The 26,995-nt window shown below is 41.0% G+C and overlaps 1 protein-coding gene across 1 annotated transcript in view; it reads left to right on the top strand.

Moving 5' to 3' along the window:
• DIEXF (digestive organ expansion factor homolog (zebrafish)) overlaps positions 1-23,396 on the top strand; it is a 24,304-nt gene extending 908 nt beyond the window's left edge. Inside the window, exons 2-12 of the mRNA XM_011975818.1 lie at positions 1,206-1,245; positions 1,895-2,132; positions 4,274-4,447; positions 6,178-6,266; positions 7,910-8,320; positions 10,048-10,267; positions 12,003-12,205; positions 13,436-13,618; positions 13,754-13,866; positions 14,601-14,846; positions 22,375-23,396. Coding sequence (XP_011831208.1) covers positions 1,206-1,245; positions 1,895-2,132; positions 4,274-4,447; positions 6,178-6,266; positions 7,910-8,320; positions 10,048-10,267; positions 12,003-12,205; positions 13,436-13,618; positions 13,754-13,866; positions 14,601-14,846; positions 22,375-22,618 — 2,161 coding nt within the window. The 3' untranslated portion in view covers positions 22,619-23,396. The remainder of the gene's footprint in view (positions 1-1,205; positions 1,246-1,894; positions 2,133-4,273; positions 4,448-6,177; positions 6,267-7,909; positions 8,321-10,047; positions 10,268-12,002; positions 12,206-13,435; positions 13,619-13,753; positions 13,867-14,600; positions 14,847-22,374) is intronic.
• Positions 23,397-26,995: the final 3,599 nt, after the last annotated feature.

Here is a 26,995-nt window from a genome sequence, read left to right as displayed (position 1 = left end):
TCCCGTGTAGCTGGGATTACAGGCGCCTGCCACCACACCCGATCAATTTTTTGTATTTTCAGTACGGACGGGGTTTCACCATGTTGGCCAGGGTGATCTCGAACTATTGACCTCAGGTCATCTGCCCGCCTTGGCCTCCCAAAGTGCTGGGATTACAGGCATGAACCACCGCGCTTGGCCTGTTTTTATAATTATTTTTAACTTACATAAAATGATTGTACATATTTGTGGGATACAGTGTGATATTTTGATACCAATACATGTACCCAATGTGTAATAATCAAATCCAGGTAATTAGCATATTCATCATCTCAAACATCATTTCTTTGCTTTGGGAACATTGAAAATCGGCTCTTCTAGCCATTTGAAAATATACAATAAATTGTTATGGTCACATTATATGTTTTCTGTGTTTTTAAAGAATTTGTTGGGACATCATTGATCTATGCAATTACAATAAGGAAATAAGTGTTTTAGTAGTTGTGGTTTCTCTAGAAATGTGTAGGTGCAGTTATGATCTCAGTGCTCATCCCACTACTTTGGGCTGCTTTATTATCAGTTAGGGACATTCTTTTTTTATTTTTTTTCCTTTTTTTTTTTGAGACAGGGTCTCACTTCGTTGCCTAGGCTGGAATCCAGTGCTGCAATCCTGGCTCACTGCAGCCACCACCTCCTGGGCTCAAGCAGTCCTCCTGCCTCAGCCTTCCTGGTAGCTGAGACTAAAGGTGCACAGCACAACACCGGGCTAATTTTTCTTATTTTTTGTAAAGATGAGGTCTCAGTATGTTACCCAAGTTGGTCTCAAACTCCTGGGCTCAAGTGATTCTCCCACCTTGGCCTCCTAAAGTGCTGGGATTCCAGATATGAGCCACCACTCCCAGCTTAGAGGGACATTCTAATTAAGAAATTTGCTAGAAAAAGATGAACCCCGAGATCTTTTATTTAGCCAAGTTGTATCCTTCTTTTGGATGAGAGCCATGTGTAACGCTAGTGTTTGTCATGTGACCTCGTTAAACTTTTCATTTGTCAGTTATTAACCATATTCTTGGAAGCCCTGCCCAAGTGCATGTGTAATTTTTGCATGACTATATCTAAAATGTATTTATAATGTTATATTCTGCCTTTTTCATTTAATGTCTCATTTGACCTTTTCCTAATTTCTACATACTAGTAGTTAGAGTGTAACATTGCCTGTTTCTTTTTAGGGTTTCCAGAAAGGAAGCAAAACCACAGATTTGTCAACTGGTAATGCTTTATACCTTCTTTTTAATAGTTGGTTTTGGGTTGTTGCCACTAAGATTATATCTAATAATAAAGCTTGATTACATTTCTGTTTCTTTTGATTTCAGATGCAAACTATTATTTTGGCAATATTACTTAATTTTAAATGAAGATGTCTATAAAAATGCCATTGTGATGTCTAATACAGAAGCTACAGTTTGAAATTGTCCCAGGAGACTAGCCTATTAGGCCCTGTTACAGAGGCTTACCAGAGGGTTCTTAGTGAATCCTAAGAGGGAATATCTTTTTTGGTTAGCATAAAGGAATCACAAATACAGTGCAAAATGAACAAAGGGCCTATCATATTAAAATAAACTAAAAAAGAAGAAAAACCTGTTTTCTTTTGTTGTTTTGTAATTGTCCTGTTGTTCTGTTAAACCTGTGGCCTGATGCCTGGGACATAAATTAATCTCATAACCTGAAGTTTTATGTTTTAAAAGTGAGCAGTAGCAGTTTGGAGAATATGAAGAGCTTCTAGAATCATAGCTAGATTAGCAATTTTAAGTAAATTTGAATTTGGGCTTCATTGAATAGATGTTGGCTTGATGATAGTTTTAGGGTAACAATGAGAACAATACAGTTTTTGTTCTTAAAATTCTCCTTTTCTTTTTAGTCAGAGAGTTCAGATTCTTCAGATTCTGAAAGTGAATCAGAGAGTGAGCCAGAACAAGTTTCTGGCTACCACAAACTACTTGCTACATTAAAAAATGTTTCTGAGGAAGAAGAGGAGGATGAAGAGGAGGAAGAGGAAGACAGCATTGTAGATGATGCAGAAATAAACGATGAAGGTGGTGGTAGCGATGTCAGTGTGGAAGAAGAGATGGCTGCAGAGGCTACTGAAAGTCCAGAGAGTAAGTGTCTTTAACATAGGCTCATCATCTTTGCCAGAACTATAGACAGTTCACCTCACGGGCATGGTACCTTGTAAACTGTGTGAGTTGGATGAAAGGATGTGAATCCAAACCAGGGATTTAACCTTGTTAGGTTTGATTATATCTTTGAGAATCTGATGGAAACACAGAACCTTCTTAGCACAGCTATGCAGAAATAACTTTTTTGCTTGTCATTTCAGGGACTACACCAGTACTAGTGAAAGACCTCCTAATACAGAGGAAGGAGAACACAGTTCTCTCTTTGTGACTGACTGAATTTATTGAAGAGGTTACTGTTCTTCCCTTAGGGAGACCAAGTTTGATGGAAGATAGGCATAAAAACATATAAAAATTTTCAAACAGTACATTTGCGATTGCATGGAACAGCTAGATGTAAGGGGTTGAAGAGACGCAGAGTGGTTGAACACTGCCAGCGTAAACTAGGGAAGGCTTCAGGGACTCTGTCTCACTCAGACTTCAAGGTGACTTTTTTCTTCAACTTCAAAATCACTTTCATTGAGGTATCATTTACATACAGTAAAATGTATCCAATTTAAATATGCAGTCTGATGGGTTTTGATAAAGGTATAGATCCAAATCAAGATACAGAACATTTCCATTACCTCCAGAAATTTTTCTTGTCCTTTTGCAATCAGTTCCCCACCCTTGGCATCAGGTAGCCACTGACCTGACTTCTGTCACTGTAGATTAGTTTTGCCTGTTCTAGAAATTCATATAAATTGAATCATAGAGTATGACTCCTTTTGTGTCTAGCTATTTTTGCTTCTCATGTTTTTCTAATTTATCTGTGTTGTGCATGTATTAGTTGCTTATTACTTTTAGTTGCTGGAATAGCATTCCATTGTCTGAATATATCTGGGTGACTTTTTACATCTTATTATTTTCATGCCTATTTTTCTTACAGACTTATTTTTTTCTATACCTTCTGGTGTTATATATCATTCCAGGTATTTTAACTGATCAGTTTTACTGAGATAAAAATTCATTGACTTACACTTAGGAATTTGTTTTGTTTCTATTTTTCTTTGCTTTTTTGGATTTTTAAAATTGAAAATATTTTTTATCATTATAAAAATAATATATATTTACTGTAAACATTTAAGAGGGTAGCATACTTACCCACTATCCCTGCTACCCAGAGATAAACACCTTTAGCATTGTATATAACCTTTCAGACTATATTTTTATGATTATGTATGTGAGTATGTATACAAATTTATGTGTATCTGTATAATGGCCTTATACATTTCTGTAACTTCCTATATCTGTAACTATGGATTCACATTAGCTTCTTAATTACATAGTATTCCATTGTAAAAATATGATTGTACCCCATTGATAGACCTTTTTTCCCCCAGTTATTTATCATAATCAGCACTGCTTTGAACATCCTCTCAGGTACATCTTAGTGCACTATGTCTAGTTATTATTTTAGAATAAGTTCCTAGAATTAGAACTGGGTATATTAATCAGAATTCTCCAGAGAAACAGAACCAATAGGATATGTGTGTATATGAGAAAGAGATCTGGCTCACGCCTGTAATCCCAGCACTTTGGGAGGCTAAGGCAGGCAGATCGATTGAGCTTAGGAGTTCGAGACAAGCCTGGCCAACATAGCGAAACCCCATCTCTACAGAAAAATACAAAAATTAGCCAGGAATGATGGTGCGGGCCTGTAGTTCCAGCTACTTGGGAGGCTGAGGTGGGACGATCACTTGAGTCCAGGAGTTGGAGGTTGCAGTGAGCCAAGATGACGCCACTGCACTCCAGCCCGGGTGACAGAGCCAGACCCTGTCTCAATATATAAATAAAAAATAAAATGCTCATCCAAAAACATCCTCGCAGAAACATCCAAAATAATGTTTGGCGAGATATCTGGGCGCTGTGTCCCAGCCAAACTGAGACATAAAACCCACCATCCCACATCATGCATTGATGATTAGGCTTAATTTTGAAATCGATGTTTTCTACCTGAATTTACCTAAATATAAATAGTATCAATGAACATTATTGTTGGTATAGCCTAAGGAAATAAATTTTGTCAACAGAAGTATAATTTGTGAGTAAATAATTTGATAAAATGTTTCTCAAAACTGCAGATGTACCTTTATCTGCTGACCCTGAGGGAAAAGAAGATGGGGAAAGGCCACCGGGCACATCACAAGCATCCCCCGGAGAGTTCACAGACGCAAAACACGAGTCACTGTTCAGTCTGGAAACCAATTTTCTGGAAGAGGAAAGTGGAGACAACTCTTCTTTGAAAGCATCTCAAGGTCATAGCGCAGTGTGTGTTACTTGAATTCACCAGGTGCTTAGTATGGAATTTGTGTACTAATACACATTGAATCTATTATTGGAACAAACAGCAATAAAAACAGTTTGGTGGCTATATCTAGAGCTGGGAAAAATACTTCTGAAAGGTATTTTGTGTTTCTCAAGGGTTACTCAGTGTTTAGGGGTTGGAGGGGATGTTTAGGAGAACAAACAACTTAAGAATGATGGTAGGGAAGGTCAGCTTCCCAGGCCTCACATTTTCATTATTGGGGTCAGGGGAAGATTTCTGATTTTCTCCCCAAGCAGGGAAAGAGAAAGAAGAAGAGGAAAAATACTTCCTCCACCCCTCACTTGCTGTTCTGTTTTGGAGCAGTAATTTTTCAGATTTGCAAGACCCAGGGGTGGCTAATCTGAGTGGTCTTTATTACAGGGAGACCCTCAAAAGCCAAAAAGCCCTACCCTGTGTCTCCTGCCTCTCACAGACTCTTGACCACTCCTGTGACCAAATGGCAGTCATGTGGACAAGACGTGCCTATGTCAGGGTTTGATGGGTTCCTGCTGTCTCAAGTCCAGTTTCTCAGCCAGTGTCTAGGTGGGCAAGTCAGGTTGGTCTTGTTCTGTATCCTGATTGCCTTCGTTGATCTCATTGCCATTCTTCAACCCAGCTTTACCTTTAATGAAACAGAAATTTTAATCCTTATTTGACTCATTTAGTTCTGCTGGTTATTTTGCAGGAGAAGTGACAGGTAGAATTTGGAGATTTTAATACAAACTCCCTTCTGAACGATTAAAACTTAGAAACTTTGGAGGAAACATTAGGAAGCTTGACTGTCCCATAATTTCTGTGGTTGTTTTGCCCATACAGATATATTAGCATCTAGAATTCTTATGTCTTCTTGTTCACTCTTAGATATTTAATACAAGATGCTTTTCGTTTGAAATTTTACTGTTTGGATGCTTGAATGGGTCATTTAACTTTGTTCTGTTTCTTGTGAGTGGGACTGGGAGAGAAGGTTGGGTGGCTAGCTCAGAATACTAAAGATTACTTGGAGTGCAGATGCTATCATGTGGATCATTTGTTCAATTCTGTGGAGTATTGATCATTTCTATGTGTCCCAATGCAAGATCAATCAGACAAGGTTCTTAGAGACCTTGCAATCTGCTAGATAAGACATGTATATATATATATGTGTTGGAATGGGTGGGCTGGGCAGGGCAGGAGACTAGAGAAAGTGATGACTCTGTAGGGAACAAAGGGAGCCAACGTTGTGCCTAACACAGTAAGCCTGGGAAGTATTTATTGTGATTCAGTGGGTAACATTAAATTGATAACGTTTGGATATTATCCAAATCCAGCCTCAGTGAAGGAGAGGCTGGAACTTTTGGTTGAAAGAAGGAAATGCACAGAGGCAGAAGAATTTGAGGGCCATATAGTCCAGAAATGACACTGGAGATGCAGGTTGGAGGTATATCCTAAAGTGCTCTGAATTTTGGGCTGAGAAGTTTCTTCAAAGGTTTTCAAGCTGGGAAGTAATATAATTAGAGAAATGTTTTAGGAAGATGAACCTTTCAGAAATTTGTAAGCTCTGGACTTGGCTAGAGGATGGGGAAAGGCAATGGAGAAAAGGATGAGTTAACACAATGAAGATCAACATGTCTTTCACAGGGGAAGACCAGAAAACCCCTCTATAGTTGCATAGTGTGCTGACATTTTTTATTTCTGAATTAGATCCATTTCTTCAACATGTGAACAAAGAACTGAAAGAAAAAGAAATTCAGGCTGTGGCCACAAATCCCAAAACCACCCATGAGCTTAAAGTAAGTGTTGCTTGGTCATCCTGGTCAGAAATAGAGAGAACTCTAAATAAAACAGTGGTCTTGGGTTTTAGTAGCCTCCCACAATGTATGATATACACCTGTGGTAGATGACTTGCTAGGGAAGCAGGGCATAGGAAGGCTAGAAGAGCCTAGTGGGGCACAGGTGTAGCCAGAAAAAGCACCAAGAAGCTGGAGTGTGGGTGCCAGATAATATAATGATGGGTAAGAGTGGATTTGGAGACCAACATCTTCAAGGAGCTGTCGCATTTTGACCAAAGGCAAGTTAATGTGCTTTTTTGCTATTCACTATTCTAGTCTGCTAGAGGGGGATCATAATACCTATTTCAAAATAGAATAGTTTACTAATACATAGTGTTCAGCAAAACGGTGTTCATTAAAACAGTAGGTACTACTATTGTTGATTTGTTTGAAATTATTGGAGGTAGGTCCACAAATAAATTACCCAGACATTGGGCAGTTTTTACTTCTTTGTTCCCACCACTGATACCATTCATCAGAGTTGGTCATCCTTTTTTAATTGAAATTTTTATTGAGGAAATAATTATAGATATACATGCCATTGTAAGAAATAATACAAAGACATCTTGTACCCTTGGCCCAATTTTCCTCAATGGTGAAATCTTGTAGAATGGTAGTATAATGTCACAGCCAGGAAACTGACATTGATACAATCTACCAGTCTTACTCAGATCTGGTTTTACTCCTGTTCAACTGCGTATGCCTGTGCCTGTATTTAGTTATATACAATTGTATCATGCGTAGGTTCCTGTATCTACCCCTGCCATCAAGATGTAGAACATTTCCCGCAAAATATGGATCCTTGCTGCCCTTTTATAACCATATCTACCTCCCTCTGCGCCCTACCCCACCCCCATTTCTAAGCCCTGATAACCGCTAATCTGGTCTCCATTTCTATAATTTTGTCATTTAAAAAATGTTAAATGACTCATACAGCATGTAACCTTTTGAGATTGTTTTTTTTTCACTCAGCATAATTCCCTGGAGATTCATCCAAGTTATTTCAGCTGTCAGTAATTTATTTCTTTTTATTGCTGAGATTGTCCTATTTTTAGATCAGCAATTTAGCTATAATGCAAAAATTCTTAAACTTGTATCCCACAAAACAGAAAATAGTATTTCTTAGGATTTAAACAAAATGGACAGATTTCTTGTCATAGAATTTGTCAACACCTTTAGTATCTAATGTACATTGTGAATCTCCCTCAGAGGAATTAAGTTTTGTGATGTTTATCAAGGTTATTTGACTATGGAACCCCTTTGTTTCTAGAATGAATGTTGACTTTTCCCAGAATATATTCCACAGAACAGTGTGGGACAACTGATAGGGTGAAGAGCTCAGATTTGAAGTCAGAAACCTTGGGGTCTAGCCCTCAGCTTCTTTTCTTCTGTGTAAACTTTGTCTGTATCATACAACCTCTGTATAAACCTCAGCGTTTCCTAAACTATAACGTGAGTATCATGGTAACTACCTTGCAGGGCTGTTGTGAGGATTAAATGAGATGATCTATAAATAATGAAAACATTTGCTAAATATATTATTATGTGAATGTAATTTACTGTTATTCATTTCTAATTTAGCCCTTGATCTGTTTCTCCCCTAGTGGCCTATCCTGGGCCAGCTTGTCTTTTCCTCTAAGTTTCAGAAGTTGGAAACATTTAAACCCCCAAAGGATATTGACTTAAAGTCACTTCATCTCCAGAAGCCTCTGGAATCCACCTGGACTAAGACCAACAGCCCGTTCCTATCTGGTCCCCAAAAACCAAGCAGCCCATTCACCCCCCTCCAGAAAGAACTCTTCTTAATTATGAATTCTTACCGGGACCTGTTCTACCCAGAAAACACTGCCCTGAAGAACGGGGAAGAGATCCGCCATGTGTATTGCCTGCATGTGATAAATCACGTCCTCAAAGCCAATGCCCAGGTGCTTGGCAACAATAGCAGACGCCGAAGCCAGAAGTTTGGAGTGGGTGATGATGATGACTTTAGAGACCAAGGGTTAACAAGGCCCAAGGTGAGTGCAGCAGGAAGGCTTTGCTCTCGAGAAGGAGGCTGCAAGGCACTGCCATAGAGGTGCCTGACACTTAGCAGGAACTTGGGTGTTTTAATAATTGGCATCATGAATGAGCCCAAATGTGAGCATAGTAAGTAGGCCAGGTAGTGTCAGAGCATCACTGCAGCAGTTTAGTGGGCTGTTTCTGACAGTGGATGTAGCTGGAAACTTGTGAGAAGGAGGCACTTCGTGACACTTTCCTTAAAGATAAACCCAGAGTATATAAATAAAACTCCATTATAAATCTCTTCTTTGTGGTTGTCAGAGCTGGATGGGACCTTAATGAGCCTTTTATCCAATCCCTCCGTATTACAGGTGTGGACAGCCCCAAATTTGCAGAAGTTCGTAGAGGGCCTTGCTAAAGAGAACCAGGGAAAGAGTAGCAGAGATGAGACAAGAACCATGGATTCTCTTCATTAAGCCACATACATATGTCAACCTTTGAAAACAAAAATTTATATTTGCCACTGTAAAGTTTTTGCTGCTTAAAGTGATGAGTTTATATTCATAAGTCTAAGCTCTAGTGGATTTGAGGCCTTAACAGGAAATGGCTTTCAATTATGTCTACATTATTCATGATGTTGTAGAACCAGGACTTGTCCCCCTGCCCTGAACTGCATCTCTCTGTATTGAAGAGCCTCATCTTTTTATAATTTTCTCATTGAGTTTAATAGAATCCTAGAATTTTGATACTAATGTGGCTTTTGGAGATTTTTTAGTCAAACTCCCTTGTTTAATAGCGGGGGAAACCAAAGCCCTGATGCTTACTTAGTGTCACCGCTGGAACAATAACCCGGTCCTCTTAAATCCTGGCCCACCATTTCTGTACTGTATCAAGCTAAGTCCACTGCACTCCTTGGGGCTTGAACATCAGGGTTATAAGGTTATTTGTTTCCTTTTAGAATTACATAGAAGAATAAGAGGCCGATTATCTATGAAACATATTAAAATTTGGTGAATTATGTGGTTTAACTGGGGTTATGTCCATTATGTTGTTTACAATAGGAAATTAGAAATTAATCATTTATTAAGCATCTTTGGTTTTCTCAACAGTAACTTTAAATATTTTTGAATATGCTTAGAAAGCTGAGTCCTGTTTTTCCCTTTAATTGTGGTCATTTTTTTTTTTAGAAATGCTTTATTGTCATTTCTGAAAGACTGTACTAGAGAATGCACTGAAAATGTAATGATGTGTTAATCCTTTTTCTTACCTGCTTTATTTCTTCTCTACTTGTTTCATTTATTTATTTGGCATGTATTTATTCACTGTGTCTTAAGGATAAAAATATTGCACTAAATGCTGTGGGAGACAGAGAAATGGAGTAACACTTCTTTCCCTCAAAGAGCTCATGTGTTTATGTCCTTGAGTTTTTACTAGTAGACGTATCTGTTAGAGGTATTGGCTTATTGTAAAAGGTATTTCCAAATTCTGCTTGAGAAATGTCTCAAGCAGAGACACATGGATTCATGGGTCTAAAGTCTGCAGGTCATGGTGCTGGGGTTATGAAACGTGCTCAGTTTCTGGTGTTGAGCCAGGCCCTGTGCAAAGGGGGTAACATAAGTATGTTTCCTGGCTAGGAGCCACTGCTCTACATGGAGCTTTTTAGCTCCACTTCCTCAGCAGGTTCACCTCAAGATCTGGTTCCTTCCTCTTGCCCCTACTAAGGCTGCTGTTGCTCTCTGCACAGGTACTGATAGTGGTGCCATTCCGGGAAGCTGCTTTGCGGGTGGTGCAGCTCTTCATCAGCCTCCTTGAGGGTGACAGCAAGAAGAAAATCATTGTGAGCAACAAAAAGAGGTTTCAGGGAGAATATGGATCAGATCCCGAGGAGAGACCACCCAACTTGAAGAGGCCTGAGGATTATGAAGCCGTGTTTGTGGGCAATATTGATGACCACTTCAGGATTGGTAATTCTTCCTTATCAACTTTGAGACCTAAAGTGTGAAGGTCTGCATAGCTGGAGACCAGAAGCTGGAATTAGACATTTTCCCAGTGGATCACTCACTGCGCCTCTTAACAGAACCAGTGTGCCTTTGAGACATGTTGTTTGCCTTGGGAGAGTCTTTTCTTGGCTAATGGGGTGGATATTAGGCCAGTGGAGTGGGGAGGATCTCTGAGGCCACATATGAAAGGCACATGTACATTAATAACAGAAATTTATAACAAGTGTATAACAGAAGTGTGTAAGCACACCCATAGCTGGTAGCAGATAGATGCTACAAGGGGTGCTGTAGGATGTTGGAAGTGATGGGGCTGATGGGGGCTGATGGGGTCATTCTGGGGAGGCTGAATAAACTGACTCTCTCTACATAAAGGTGGACTTTCTCCTGTCTGCTACATAATGCCTACCCTGAAAAATCTCCACACATGACTTCCACCCACATTTTCACGTTTTTGCTTGTCTCTCATTCAGCTCCCATTGACTTTGGTTGGTTATACCTTTCTAGAGTACAGTTCTTGAGAAAATGTTCATTAGTCGCATATGCTCATTCACAAATACTTACTGAGTATTTACAGTGTGCCAGGCACTGTTAAGAAGCTGGGAATATACAAATAAATATAGAAATAAAAGTTATAGTTCCCATTGCTAAGGAAATCCAGCCTACGACAGGGAGCAGGCAGTGCAGGATACATGTGCAGTGGTGGTTCTCGGAGCATTTAAAGCAAACCCCTTACCCAAAATGGGGGCAGGGTGGTTAGGGAGGATGTCGTGGTGGAGGTGTCATCTGTACTAGGTGGAAACCTGTGCAGGATTTAGCCAGTTTCAAAGGGAGGTGACTGAGTGGAATAAAACATTTCAGACAGGAAACTGCCTGTTGCAGAGGCCTCAGGGTGACTAAACTTGGAATGACCTGTGATTCACACAGGCTTTGGTGTGGTGGAATGTAAAGCATAGGAGATGAGAGCCCATGTTTTGTTTGGAACATATATGACTGTCCAGCAAGCAGTTAGTATATTGTTCTGGAGCTCAGGAAAAAGATAAGGGCTGGAAATACACATTTGTGTGAAGGTGACGTTAAAGCCACGATCAGTGAGTCAGTTTACCCAAAGCTTTATGCAGCATGAGAGCAGAGCTGACAAGTGAATCCACCAATTTGTGGAAGAAGAGTTCTTTGGATCTGGAAGGATAGACAAGGGCCAGGTCAGTGATAGAAGCAAAAGTGAGCATTGAAGTCATGGAAACGATTAGCAAGGAAAAGAACATTGCAAGGCAACTGTTTGTACATTCTGTGCCATTTGTACATTCCTCATAAGAAGCTCTCAAAAGTGTTCATCCTGTTGGTAACTGAGGACTGTGAGGACCTTAGCAAGAGTCATTTCTCTGGAGTCCTGAGGAATCAGAGGCCAGATTGCAGTGGAGTGAGAAGTGAAGGAGAGATTTGAAAGTAGAGACAATTCTCTGGAGCAGTTTGATGGTGATGGAAAGGAAGAGAAGGTAGAAGCTAGAAGGGACTATAGATGCAAGGGAAAGATTTCTCTTGTTCTTATGTTTTAATAATTAAAGCAGTTGAGCACAGTTACATGCTAAGAGGAACATAAGAGATGTGGAAGCAATAGAAGTGGTGGACTGCTTTGAGAGGGTGGAAGGTAATGGCTTGGTAGTGACTAATGAATTGGTGTGTACTTGGCTGTTTTGTGTAGGAGTGGCAATACTTCAGAGAAGCATCCGACTCTATGCCCCGTTTTACTCCTCGGATATCCTCATTGCTTCCCCCCTGGGCTTGAGGACCATCATTGGTGGAGAAGGAGAGAAGAAGAGAGATTTTGACTTTCTGTCTTCTATTGAGCTTCTCATCATTGATCAAGCTGACATTTACCTGATGCAGAACTGGGAGCATGTCCTGGTAATGCTGGCCATTCACATTCAGTGGAACAGTATTCATGTTTAGAGGGATAAGATACCCAGTGGTTTAAGTCCTAAAGAATTATTTAAGTCCAAATTAGAACTCTGTTTGGAAGCAAGGACACATTCCACATTTTCTAATTTGAAAAAGTCTTTTGTCCCCTTTTCTCCCCACAGATTGTCCATAATTAAACTATCTAGAGATTATAATTCCTGTCAGTTATTTTCAAATCTCCAGAAAAGATTTCTTTCTTTTCAAATTTCTTTCTGCTAACTTTTGGGTGGGTGGATGGGTAGATGGGATGGGTTGATGGATGGATGAGTCCTCATCGGGAGCATCTTTACCTAACATAATCCCACATGTGGTTTTTTCTTATGCTCTTTTGTTTGGTCTTTAGTGAAGATGGGGAAACCCCGCTCCAGACTTTTGAAGGTGGGATTTTGTTTTGTAGAGAAATATAGGATGTCTTTATTTCCCGATGTAATTTGTACTGTTATTTTTTTTCTCCTTCTCCATACACTCTGCAGTGTCAATCAGTTTTAGGATTGAAAAATTGCTTTGGAACAATCCTTATTGAGGAACTATAGGTTTATTTTTCTAAGGCATATGGGAACTCACCCCTTCTACAACCCCATGTCTTGAAGCTTGCAGGAAGTTTGGGACAAATGAAGGGTAGGACTTACTTCTAAAGTAGGAAATACATTTATTGTACTCATTACCCTTCAATATATATTACAAGGTGAAAATATAATTAAAATGGAAAAGGCATTTTGGCATAGTTGAGTTATATTCTTCGATTTGAGGAGAAGGCAGGTATGGTGACACTGCGACTATTCCCAGTGTTTTGAGAACCAGGTCATTGAGGGACAGCAACTCTGTTTTCCATGTCATTTCCCTTCTTGTCCAAGCCTGGGACTTAGGGACCCATAGAGAGACCAGTGTGGCATTTCAGAGGTTCATTTTAAAGGAATATTCCTGTAGGTACCATTTTGATCCTTTGTTAAAATTCCAGGAGGTGGCCAGTTTTAGCTTATCTCCTCATTGGGCATGTTTGGGTGGCCATGGGCAAGTCACTCACCCATGTGAGCCTCAGTTTTCTTGTTATAATTTAGGAGATGATAGTACATGCTCCATGGGCTTAACTGAGTTGATAGACTTGGAAAATGTTTAGCAATGTCCAACATGTAAATGCTCAATCAACACTAATGGTATTATTATTTCCACTCAAAGCATTTGATGAATCACATGAACCTGCTACCCCTGGACTCACATGGGGTAGACTTTTCTCGAGTGCGGATGTGGAGCCTCAATAATTGGTCCAAGTACTATCGCCAGACACTGCTATTTGGGGCCCTTCAGGATGCCCAGATCAACTCAGTGTTCAACAAGTACTGTGTCAACATGCAAGGCCAGGTGGGTTCTTATCTTGTTTCCTCAGTGTCTTCATGAGCACTGTTTATTGTTTGGGTCCTAAAGTAGAAGGAGGGGATAGCATCTGGTCAAGAAGGGGATGGCTGTCTACCTAACGCTCTCGTTGACTATTGGCAGGTGGCTGTGAGGAATGTCCCAATGACAGGGTCTATCAGTCATGTCCTGGTGCAGCTCCCACATGTCTTCCAGAGGATGGAAGCTGAAAACCTAGCTTCAGTGATTGATGCCAGGTAACCCACTGCTCCCAGCAGGCCCCCGGGGACAACATAGAGATTTGACTTGGGTGTACAAACCTAGAATTGGATTCCATTTTGCTTTTATTGATTACTGTTTACCAAATCCGATGAGATAATTTAAGTATGTCATTTGTCAGAGAAGGAAACTGAAGCCCAGAGAGAAATAGTGACTTGGCCTAGGTCTCCTGACTAGTAGTGGGGTTATTGCTGTAAATCAGGACTCTTTCACTCTTGATGGTGCCATTTTAAAATTATACAGCTTTATGCTACAAGGTGTCTCATGTCAGCAAGTTAATTGTAAGCCCCTCAGGGAAAGAACTATTTTTCTAATTGTGTAGAAAATTTCCCCCTTTTTCTTCATTGTGTTTAGTTAGTGGACCCCAAGGAAGCTTAGTTGGGCTTAGTATATGGTAGATGTTCAGTGATTATTTGTTGACTGACTGACTGACTACTGACTGAATAGTGTGGTGTGTACTTCCTAGAATAATTCTCTGGGATATAATGGTATTACATCTGTTTTTTACAATGAATAGTGTTGACACTTACTTTTTTAGTGTGCTTATCAAGTTTTATCCTTACATAATCTGTTTGAGAGGAGGGAAATCCTATTGGCCTCTGGGGAGGTAATCTTTTAACACGAGATTGTGATTTGCCCAGGGCCACACAGTTAAGAGACACCATAAGCTTAGCTCTAGACATTAACTTTGCCCTTTGCCATTCCAAATCAGGTTTAACTTTTTTGTGAACAAGATTTTGCCGCAGTATCGTGATGCAGTCATGTCTCACACGCTCATCTATATCCCCTCCTACTTTGACTTCGTGCGTCTTCGAAATTACTTCAAGAAGGAGGAACTGAATTTTACCCACATCTGCGAGTACACGCAGAAGTCCGGTGTCTCCAGGGCCAGACACTTCTTCCTTCAAGGAGAGAAACAGTTTCTGCTTTTCACAGAGCGCTTCCATTTCTACAAAAGGTAAAGTGGTGCCAGGTTTCAAGCCTCCTCTCTGCAGGGGATGTGCAGGACAAATCATGGCCTGCTCTGAATGCATGGCAGGCTTCGTGGTGTTGTGAGATCATCCCTCACTCTCCCACTCTTACAAAGTAGCGAGAGTTTTTGGCCTGGACAGACTCTTCTTAGTTGGTTAGTTGGTTTTTTCCCAAAATGGGCATTGCTGAAGAAGGACGTAGAAACCAAAGCATACCCTGTGTATAACCCTGGAGTGAAGCTGTGGTTGTACACTGCAGGAAGGACATTACAGGACAGCTCCGATGAATACAAGGAAGGGGAGGGACCTTTCCTGTGTTCACTTGAGTTTTCCCTGTCTAGACTTTTTCCCTCTGTCTTCCCCCAATGCACAGACAAGCATTGAGAGCTGTGTTTCCTGGGGAGATGGAGGCTGAGTACAATGTCAGTTTCCAGACGCTTGCAGTGCTCCTGAGGTATGCACAGATACTCCCTACCAAGGAGAACTAGGACCATGAGCTCCTTGACATTTGCAGGAGGTAGAAGGGTAAGGGCTTCAAGTTGAATGTTGAAGGGTTTCAGTGTTTGCTTAGCTTTCCTACTAGGTGACTTTGACAAAATAAGTTGATTGGCCTTTTTGTTATTTTTTTAAAAACTCAGGCCAGGTGCGGTGGCTCACGCCTGTAATCCCAGCACTTTGGGAGGCCGAGGCAGGCGGATCACCTGTGGTCAGGAGTTCAAGACCATCCCGGCTAACGTAGTGAAACCCCATTTCTATTAAAAATGCAAAAAATTAGTTGAGTGTGGTGGCGTGTGCCTGTAATCCCAGCTACTTGGGAGGCTGAGGCAGGAGAATCGCTTGAACCTGGGAGACAGAGGTTGCAGTTAGCTGAGATGATGCCATTGCACTCCTGCTTGGGCAACAAGAGCGAAACTCCATCTCAAAAAAAAAAGAAAAAGAAAAAGAAAAAAAAAACCCTCTAATTAGGATAGTGGCGGCCCTTTTGGCCCTACAGCTCATGTATTTTATTGTTTTGCTGAGTCTCTCTCTGTTGATAAATAGAAAAGGCTTTTTTATTTTATTTTTAGATTTTTATTTTCAATTTTCATAGGTACATAGTATGGAAGAGGCTTTTCTTAACCCTTGCCTGCAGAGATATGTAAATTAATTCTGTTACCTCATCCTGATTTCACAGTAATGTCCAGTGGATTTAAGTTCTGACTTTACTGTTTTATTAACTCACAATGGGTGCATTTTCTCAGAGAATCCCTAACAGATACACCAGAAATCTCCCAAGCTTTGAAGCACATTAGACGATGCACTTTGGATTGCATTACCTTTTAATTTATGCTAAAACGATTAGGATGGTGCTCCCCAAATAATGTTCTTGTTACCAGGATGGGGAGGGAGGAGTCCCAGCAGCTTGCCTAGGCATAGCAAAGCTGGCATGGCATGACCTCTTAGAGAGTTGAGGATTGATTAAATTTGTGTTTCCCAGGCTCCATTCTTGGCTACCCAGAGAAGGCTGCTTGGCCAAAGAGTGTTAATGAATGCTTGCTTGTTGGCCTCATTATTTGCTCTGTTCCAGTAAGTTGTCGTTTCCATTCATGTTGGAAAGTGTCTGGGGGAGTTGCACTCATCAGGTCTTAAAAGCTCTTAGCTTTCTATCGTCTTGACAAATGAAAGCAAGCCCTTTAAGTGAAGTGGATGGATTGGAAGACTTCCCAGTGTGATTGTCTATAGCAACTGTGAATTAAGCTGGGATGAGGACTGCTCTTAAATATCTCAGCAGCTTTTCAAGGACAGGGCATGGCGCCCTTTGTAAGCAGGACAGTCCCCTGTATTATACTGTCTGTTTATTTACCAAGCTGTGTTGCCCTCAAAGTCACGATAAGTACAAATCTCAGCATATGCCATTTGCTTTATGCCCTGGGCCAGGTGAATTGGTGTTTCTTTTGCAGAAGATGAATGGAAATAATGTGCTTTAGAGTTCTGCAACAGCTAATTATCTCAAAGTTTCCAACTATAGAATTTTTTGCTTGAGAGATCACCAAGGTGATGATGGGTGTTTTCGTGTACAGTGTCTCTGTGATTGGTTTTTTTTTAATTTGACCTTGGAAAAAGTACGCTTTTTGGAGGGGGGCTGGGTTGTGCGTTTGTTTGTTGTTTGTTTTTTTAGACAGTCTCACTCTGTTGTTCAGGCTGGAGCACAGTGGCGTGATCTTGGCTCACTGCAGCCTCTGCCTCCTGGGTTCAAGCAATTCTCGTGACTCAGCCTCCCGAGTAGCTGGGATTACAGAAGTGCATCACCACGCCTGGCTGATTTTTGTATTTTTAGTAGACAAGGTTTCGCTATGTTGGCCAGGCTGGTCTTGAACTCCTGGCTTCATGTGATCTGTCCACCTCAGTCTCCCGAAGTGTTGGGGTTATAGGCATGAGCCACTGTGCCCGGCCAGAAAATGTACATGTATTTCATATTGTAGTATCTGACTCTGTTTTTATATCCTCTATGACAGCTGGCAGTGTTAGGAAGATTCAAATTCATTTTTGAGTTAGCAAAAATTTTTTAACCTGAAGATTTGTTTTATTTGGGGAAGATTAAACTAGCAGAATCTTAGAATTAGATGAACATTTAGTCGTGATAGCCCTCCCAACGATGGGCCACAGCTCTTTTCCAGTGTGTTATCAGTGGGTTTCCATGGTAGGGAGTATCTCAACCAGGAGGCAAGTCAGAAACTGGAGGTGGGATTTGTGGAGTTTGGAAAGGCTGCTGGGAGTTTCTGAGTACTCCCTTCCCCTCCATGAGAATCCCTGTTCTAGAAGTAGTAGACTTGGTCTTTATGGACCGTAGGAAGGAGCCAGCCTTTCAAGTTCGTTGTGGTTGCCTCATTTGTCTTTAACAGTGGCTGGTGAAATAGACATCTGGAAGGTCCTGTCAGGGTGATTAGGCTGTGTTTGTAGGAGTCACTGAAGACAAAGCATATGTAAGGGAGGAGGAAGGCAGGGGAAGGGGTGCTCAGGCTATGGAGACTTGGCACTAACTGCCCCTTGGAAAAGGCCCTGGCCATGTTCTCTGTTGCCAGGAGATACTTAGTCTCTATTGTGGTTGCATTGGGACTGAGACAGATTTTCGTGTGTGTGTGTGTGTGTGTGTGTGTGTGTGTGTGTGTTTAATATAACTCTTAACGGTTTTATTGTTTTGCTTTTCCTGATTGTGAGGGTATTACACAGTTATTGTAGAGAACTTGGAAATTTTAGGTTAAAAATCTCACTGCCGTGATATAAATACTCTTTTTGGTATTTTTTTCCATCTTTTTTATATGAAAAATGTGTGCGTGCATGTATGCACCTGCACGCATGCACACACAGGTGTTTTTTTTTTTAAAAAAAAAAACTTAAATGGGGATCTTTTTTTCTTTTAGGGATTTTTTTCCTTTGTCTGAGATGTTTTATGTGCTCACTGAAAAAAATTCAAAGATGTTAACATTTTGGCCTGTATATTTGTATATCGTGGATTTTTTGTGTATATTTTTAAGTTACTATATATAGCTCTACCACATCCTCTCTTCCCCCAGGTTTTTATTTGAAAAGATTTCATTGTGAAAGAAAATTGTTAAGAGACTAACAATAAACATCTGTTTATTTATAAACCCTTTTACCCCAGATTCCACCAGCTGTTCTCATTTTATCACATTTGCACATACCCATCTTCTCTCTATCCCCACTCACATCTCTTATTTTTTCTTCCTGAGCCACTTGAAAGTAAAGTAGCATGAATCTTCAGTGACACTTTACCCATAAATATTTTAGCATGTAGCTCCTAAAAACATTATTTTATCTAACCATAGCACCACTATCATGCTACCTGATGTTACTACAACAATATCATCCGATATCTAGTCTATATTCAGATTTTCCTAGTTGTCACTGAAATGACCATTATAGCCCTTTCCCCTTCGGCCAAAAAGGATTCATTAAGGATCATACATAGCATTTGGTTAACTTATTGCTTTTGTTTCTTTAATCTAGTTTAGTTCTCAATTGGGGGACAATTTTGCTCCCTCAGGGACATTTGGCAATATCTGGAGACATTTTTGGTTATGACAACTGGAGGATTATTCTGGTGGTTCTAGTGGGTTGAGACCAGTGATGCTGCTAAACACCTTCGTTCACAGGACAGCCCACAACAACAAAGAATTAACTGTCTCCGAATGTCAGCAGTGTTAACACTGAGAAACCCTCATCCAGAATAACTCTCTTGCCTTTTTACTTTTTCATCACATTGACATCTTTTTGAAGAGTCCAATCTGGTTTCCTGTAGTATGTCTCACAGTCTAGATTTACCTAATTGTTCCCTTATTATTTAGATCAGTGGTTCCCAAACTTTGCTGTACGTTAGAATAGAAGCTTTTAAAAATCCAAATGCCCAGGTGGCATCCCAGTACCAATTAAATCGCAGTATCTGGGATGGGGACAAAACCTAAGTATTAATAAAAAAAACAAAAACAAAAAAAAACCAGCCAGATGATTTCAATGTGCAGCAGTTTGGGGACGACTGATTTAGAATAAATATCTTTTGATAAGAATCCTACTTAGGGAATATTACTTACTTTCTACCTCATCTCATCAGGAGGCACGTAATGTCACTTTGTCTCATTCTTGGTGATGTCAAATCACTAAAATCACTTAGTGTGCGTATGTAATTAAAAAGTAATGTGTGAGGTAAACATCACATTGTATTTAATGGCTACGTAGTATTACATTGGTTAGTTAAGCTAGCTTCCTTTTAGTGGCATATAGTGTTTTTTTTTTTTCTGTTTTCTGCTGTTGTATTTAGTAATACGCAAAACATCCATATGCATATATTTTGATGAACTGCTTACCTAGTTATTTTCTTGGGATAGATTTTTAAAGGAAAACTTGTTAGCACAGAGGCTGTACACAGTTAAAAATGTGTCATGCATTGCCACTTATTTGCTCCTTCACATCTTTTCCATATCTTCTCCCGAATTCATAGACAAAGTAATTTATGCTCCATTGACCTATTTCTCCAAAACCCCATAGACTGAATTATTGCTACTGATGTGATAGTCAAAATGATACCTCATTGTTTAGATGTCTTTTTCTTGCTTTTTTATGTCTTCTGTAACTTTCAATGGAAGGTAGAGGCTGAGGTAAATAATGCTTATGTCTGGCCACACCCCTTCCGTAGGCCAATGGTGTGGGTGCTGTCAATCTAGTCAGGATTTGATTTTTATAGATACCTTCCCAACACCACAGACTTCAAATACCTCCAGCAAACAGTGGGCTTGGTGTAGGCTCTCGGGTGCTGGCGGGTTTTTCTCAGTGTCCTGATCGCTCAGCTGTCACTAAGGCCTCGACACTGAGTCCAGAGGAGGGTCTCACTCCACACTCGGACCCCTCCTCACAGGAGGCCTCTTGCTTGTTTCTCCTTGCAAGACATCAAGTCGGGAGGAGGGGGTTCTCCTGGTCCAGCTCAATTTTTGGCCACCCTTTTTATTCTACGCTTTGGGGGTGAGGCTTTCTTAGGGTTCCTGCCCCGCCACCTCCGTGGCAGCCAGACTCTACCTTTTATCTGTGAGAGATCTTTGTGGTGAAGTGTATACAGCTTCTTCCCCAGTCGTGGCAGAACTCTGTTTGTATCAGTGCAGGAATTGGGCTGAACAGGTTTCTTACCCCTTCCCCTAGAGCAGAATGCTTTTTACTGGGTGCAAGTCTTGTGTAGGGGAAAATGGAAGGGTAGGGGTTTACTGCCCTTCCATTAAGGGCAGACAACTTTTGCTTCTCCTCAGCCGCCTCCCGCCATGAAGTGGCTTGCCTGTCCCTGCTTGCAACTAGGGGTAGGGGACAGGGTGGTTTCTTCCCTCTTTCCCATCTGCTTCAGGTGTTTGCCATGGGTTTCACTCTAATGGGCCTGGGAAGTAGGTGGGCTTTCATGTCCCTACCACCAGTGGGATCTCCCTCGGGTCTTCTGCTTCCTCCAGGGCTCCCAGTGCAGGCCTCTGGAATGAGCTCTTGAGTGGATGTGAACTAAAGGAGCATCCAGGGATCCTTGGGGTTCTGAAGTCAGGCAAGCCCCTTCTTGCCCTTTAAGAATTTGTTAAATGCGTATCTATTTTCTTACTACCCACTTTTTGGCAGAGGCCGTCTTTCTCCTGTGCTCCTCCTAAGGTGCAGTAGTTCCTGTATCCTGTTTTTCCTCAGAAGGGCTGTACTCTTTGGAACTTAGTCCATGGTGGGCTGAAGCTGGCTCACACTGGCTCTTGAGACCTGGTTGCACGTCTCTGTGTCAGCAGCGTGACATTGGTAGCTTGAAACTGACAAATCCTTCAAATTAGCACCCTCCCTTTCTCCCACTGAGGACCAATTATTAAACATACACCAGCTCACCACCTAATTCAGGTTACCTGATTGCCTCATGATGGTAGCTCTCTGGGCTCAAGAAAAGGAACATTTTTGTATAATAGATTATCTGACTTTTTCTTATTAGTATAGGAGCAATATTCTCTTGAGTTTTATACATTCTAAGCAGAAGTAGAACTCAGTGTTGTTTTTATTTTGAGAACTAGTGAGGTAGAACAGTTTATTCAAGTTTATTAGCCATTAGAATTCCTTCTTTACGGAAAGGATGTTGAAAAGTGAACCACATAATAGATCACAGTCATGGTTTGGGAAAGGAAGGTCTCCAGAGAGATCAGGATGAGCCGTGAGGGAGAAAGACAAGGAAAACTTATCTTCTGTGAAAGAAATACAATCCCCAAGGGAGTCTAACGTCTTCAGTGTATGAGAGAAACTTAACAGGAAAAATGAGAAGCTTGTCAACATATAAAATCTTTTGTTACGGAATCCCACAGGGAACGGTTGACCTCAGCCTGACTGAACCATACTGTGAGTCAGTCCCTTGGGTCTACACCACCCCCCACCACAGGGCAGCACTGTGCAGCCGGGAAAGAGGTGGCAATGCATACGCTGTTGAAACTAATTGCTTTCTCAGGATGCCTAGTGGGTCCTTGCGCAGGGTTTTGACATCTGCCATGGAGTTAACATGTCTCCAGAGTGGCAAGAAAAGACTTACAGGAGTGTATTTACAATTTGTACAGCTTATTTTATGTACTGGGTCTGACTGGTCTCCATTCTTATTTGCCTGATTATAATAAGGCTAATGTTCCATTTTAAGTGCCTGCTTTTTAAGTTTTCTGTGACAGATTTTTAAATCCTGATCTATTCTTTCACCATGATACCTCAGCCTACCCAGAGTAGGATCAAGAAATGTGTATTTATTTTATCATTATCTTAAGCCAAATATTAGGACTTTGAATAAAAGTCATAAAATGGCTTTGTCATAAAAGTAAGTGCTGCCACCTCAGAATAACTTTTGTTCTGTTATTTGTGCCACTGTTTTTCTCCATTAGCAGGAAGCAACAAGCATGAACTATGCCTCTGTACAACTCCTAGGTAGTTTTTCTAGAACTTGTTTCTCAAGTTGACATAGCTCTCTCTTTCCAATTCTAACAGGTATACAATAAAAGGCATCAGGAACCTGATTTTCTATGAACTGCCGACATATCCACACTTCTACAGTGAAATCTGTAATATGCTGAGAGCCACCAACAGAGGAGAAGAGGCCACGTGGACCTGCACTGTTCTCTACTCCAAGTATGATGCCCAGAGGTTAGCTGCCGTGGTTGGTGTGGAGCGGGCGGCACAGATGCTACAATCCAAGAAGAATGTCCACCTCTTCATTACTGGAGAAAAATGAAATTTTGTTGGACAGGAAGTGGTATTTGGCATGATACATAATGTTTGATTCTATGCCACTCCAGAATTGGACCCAATTCTGATTACTTACAGAAGAAGGATTGATACAAAGAAAGTGCATGAGTCAATGTCAGTATTATCTGACATTTCTTTCTTTTCAGGTTATGTGTCCCTGAAAAGTTAAATGTAAACCAGATTTTGGTAAATCACATTTTTCAGAAGTGAAGAGGGGGCTAGAAGGACTCTGAGAAGTTGGTAGAAGAAAACTTCCACTTGTGAATATTTTTATGAGACATAAATTCTTTTATTACAATTTACCTCTAATTTATTACACTTAGTAAATTCTTCCAGATTTTTCTATTTGTTTGACACTTTCTTAAAGTAAGAATACGCATCATTGCTTGTGAGAACTGGTTATGAGACATTGGAATACTTCCTGCTGCTACATGTCATCTTAATTTTGGATGGCATGGGTTTTGTAAAACTTACTTTCCCCCAACCAAACTTTTTTGAAACCTTAGATAATCTACCTTAATTCAGCCTAGAAGAGTACATTGATTCACTGATCTTTTTTTATGTTCATAATAGTAAATGTTTTAGTTTTGTTCAAATATATGCTTAAAATCACGTTATTTAAAAAACATATCTGCTCTGTCTCAAGAAGTAATTTTGTTGAAACTCCATGTTAAAATATCCATCTTCAACAGTAGGGTCTTCATAATAGCTGGTCATTTTTTGAGTCATAACAGATGCAAATAAAAAGAAAATTACATTTTTAACAACATTTTTATTTTGAAACATTCTCAAACAGAAAAATTACAAGTACAGAACCTGAACCATTTGAGAGTAAGTTGCCAACCCAATGGGCCTATCACCTTTAAATACTTTAGTATGTATTTCCTGTAAACAATTAAGAGTATTGTTTGTGACTAGGAATGCCCCACCAATAAGGATCATGTGAACATTCCAAAATCCAAAAATATTCGAAACACATCTGGTCCCAAGCGTTTCAGATAAGAGATATTCAACTCATCCTAGTATGGACTTGTAGTTTCTTCTTTTATTCATGGGTTACAGTTTGTTACATCATTATTTCTTTAGACGCGTAACTGGTCTCAAAAATGGCCGGTAGGAGCACCTTCAAGTTAGCCCCTGTGTACTTTTGACATGTCCCCCCTCTACTTGGGCACCGCTGTATTTTTTGACAATGAGACATTGCAGGTTTCTCTATTCCAGCCCTGCTTGCTTTTAGTAGGAAATTAGTTTAAAAGGTTAGATTGGAGTGCTTACTGTTGTGGTGCCACTCATCCCAGGCTCCGTGGTCAGAACTTGGGAATTGTGTACACATATGCACATACATATGTACACATGTTATCTAAATTTGCTTCACATTAGTATCTAAATTTACTTTCATATCCATATATTGAAAACCATGAAATCACACCAGTACCTCCAATTCTAGTCCAACAGCACAGGGTTGCTTCTCATTTTCTTTCCATATTGATAACTCCTTTCTCAGACAGTGGCTCCCATTATCCTCAACATAATAACCCGTGATTGGTACAGACTTTTTATCCTTGGGCACATTTAAAACTGCTTATCAAAAAAAAAAAAGTAAAATCACTTTTGAAGTAGTATTTCTGCTAAACATTGAAATAGACATTTTTACTTCTGTCTTTTTCTCCAGCATGGTAAATAAAACCATTTATTCCATATTTAGATGGTTTTCTAAATTTCAGAAAACTTAGTTGGTAGATAAAAGCCGACCAAACCCATGCTACAAATAACTTTATACCTGTAGGCATGTCCTGTGGCTATTGGCATAATTGTACTGCTGTTTATCATAGATCCTGTATATTGTGAGTAAAGAAATGAGTTTATTTACCTCGTTCAGAAATGTGAGACAAAGGGACTGGGATTACCTGGATCTTTCTTTTTTTTTTTTTAGATCAAGTCTCGTTCTGTTGCCCAGACTGGAGTACAGTGGCATGATCTAGGCTTACTGCAATCTGTGCCTCCTGAGTTCAAGCAATTCTCATGCCTCAGCCTCCCGAGTAGCTGGGACTACAGGCACATGCCACCATGCCCAGCTAATTTTGTATATTTTTAGTAGAGATGGGGTTTCGCCATGCTGGCCAGGCTAGTCTCAAACTCTTGACCTCAAGTGATCCGCCCGCCTCAGCCTCCCGAAGTGCTGGGGTTACAGGCCTGAGCCACCATGCCTGGCCGATTACCTGCATCTTTTTCTACTGCCATATTCTTTTGCCTGTGAATTGTAGTTCTCATGGTTTCCATTATCACTATTCAGAAGACTCCCAAATCTCCAGCTTCTCTGGCTCTCCACTCGCATATGAGCCTGGATTTCAAATCCATGATGTAGCCCCACAAATAACCATTTTATTAAGCACCCCTAGTGATTTTCCTGCTGGCGTAGAGCCAAACCCAGCCAACTGCTTCTTGCCTGCAGAGAGCACTGAGGATTTCAAGTGTGAACAAAGTAGTGCTGCTTTGTTCCTGGCTCAGCACCTGGAAAGAAGGGAAGCCTCTGCAGTTGGCCCTGGCTCCTTAGTGCATTGCAAAGAGTGGAGACTCCGGAATGGTTTTATTAAAAGGATGCCTTAACATCTGGTCTCTCTCACACATAATAAGGGAGAGGAGAGGCTACTGAAATACAGATACATCAGCTGGAATTACACACTATCTGGATGTTAACAAGGCTCATTTGCAGGAAGCAAGTGCCTATATAGGGTCTGTGGAATATAGACAAAGGAGTGGTCCCAGTCCTGGGAAGAGTGGAATTGAAAGGTAGGGAAAGGAACTTACCCAGAAAGTAACACTTTTAAATGTTTTTTCTTTCCCCATAGTTAAAACAACCAGCTTAGCACTTTTCTTTTTGAGAGAGAAAAAGCTTTGAATCCTGGATGCTTCTCACAGCTGGCTGCACCATGTGCAATGTTCAAAAAACAAGAACAAGCTAATCATAGAGAACCAGCAGCAGCTAAACAGCCCTCTGCTGGCTTCCAAAGGGCTTATAATTGAGTGCAGATGGTCCTGGCGGAGATGGGGAATGTGTCCCTGCTGACTCCTCATACCCCAGAGGACCAAGGGGGGCTCATGAAGGCTCTCAGCCCTAATGGTGCCCTCGTGAGGGCCAGGAGCTAGGCTGCTGAAGGAGGAAAGGAAGGGCAGGTGGGGCCAGACCCTGTTGGCCACCTTCTGACCAGCCTTCCCAAGGCCACATGAGTAGATCTAGGGTGTCAAGATTACAGAAGGCCTGGGGTGAGGGAGCGAGAGTTGGAAGTTCTTTATAGTTGTCTGAAGAGCCTCATCGTCCAACTGCAGGTGGCTCTGAGGTGCCAGAAGCTTGATGGAAAAGGAATGTCAGTGGAATGCTCAGAAGTGGCTCTTTTCAGAGCATGGCCTCTGAGGAGGGTGGGGCCACCACAGCTAGCCCTCCCTCCCTCTAGCCATCCTCTCCTTCCAGTCCCTTTCCCATGTTTTCTCTCAAAGGAGCATGGTGGTGATCTTCATTACCAAATTTCTACTCCACACTTATTTTTAAAAGCTTTTCTGAAAGCCTGGCTACATAGAATTCTAAACAGATTTCAGTCAACTTTTAATTACAGAGTCAATGAATGGAGAGTAAATACACATGTAATCCAAAATTGATGTAAGCATTGGAAGGTGAAAGAGGGAACGCTTCTTTCCCTCTGGGCCTGGCCGTTTCTTCCCAAGTGAACCCCATGATGTTCAGCTGTCTTCCTCCTATACCGCATTCTCCCACCAGAATGGCTGCAAAACTACATTTTGTGTCCTGTGTCTAAAGCTAAACACTTATTCCTGTCTACTCAAGTTTGCTTTGTTTCTGTTTCCCTTCTATGAGGACCTTCCCCTCCTCAGATGTGGGGAGGAGTTGCCTCCACTTGCATTACATGTATTTCAGGGTAGGTCCTGGGCTCCCCTTACACCTCTGGTCATGTTGCTGTTATTCCTATGGTAGGTAAGGGGATGAAAAAGAACAGAGCTCCAGGCCTTTTTCAAGCAAACTGGTTTTCTCAATAGTTACAGCCCTATGCTCAAAAGGAGTCAGGACAGAAATGTGACTGCCATAAGGAGCTGTTTGCTTTGCACAGGGAAATCAAATCTTTTTCCTGCTGGGCAGCTCAATGCAGATGTCCCCTCTCTGCTGGGAAAAACAGCTGTCCTTGCTTGTTCTCCTGATGGCCCCTCACAGTCAGGTGTGGGATGGCACGTTCCTAGGTGCTCCTGGCCGAGCTGTCATGGGCTTCAGTCTTGGGCCTCTGCAGCTGGCTGTGACCAGGTGGAAACTGTATTCTCAGCTGACATAGAGAAGGAAAGGCAGTCTGCCGCTTGGCTG

Source organism: Mandrillus leucophaeus, unplaced genomic scaffold (genome assembly GCF_000951045.1).
Source record: "Mandrillus leucophaeus isolate KB7577 unplaced genomic scaffold, Mleu.le_1.0 Scaffold159, whole genome shotgun sequence".
NCBI classification, from domain to species: Eukaryota; Metazoa; Chordata; class Mammalia; order Primates; family Cercopithecidae; genus Mandrillus; species Mandrillus leucophaeus.
The sequence above is the reverse complement of the archived record's forward strand: the minus strand, read 5'-3'. Positions and strand labels throughout refer to the sequence as shown.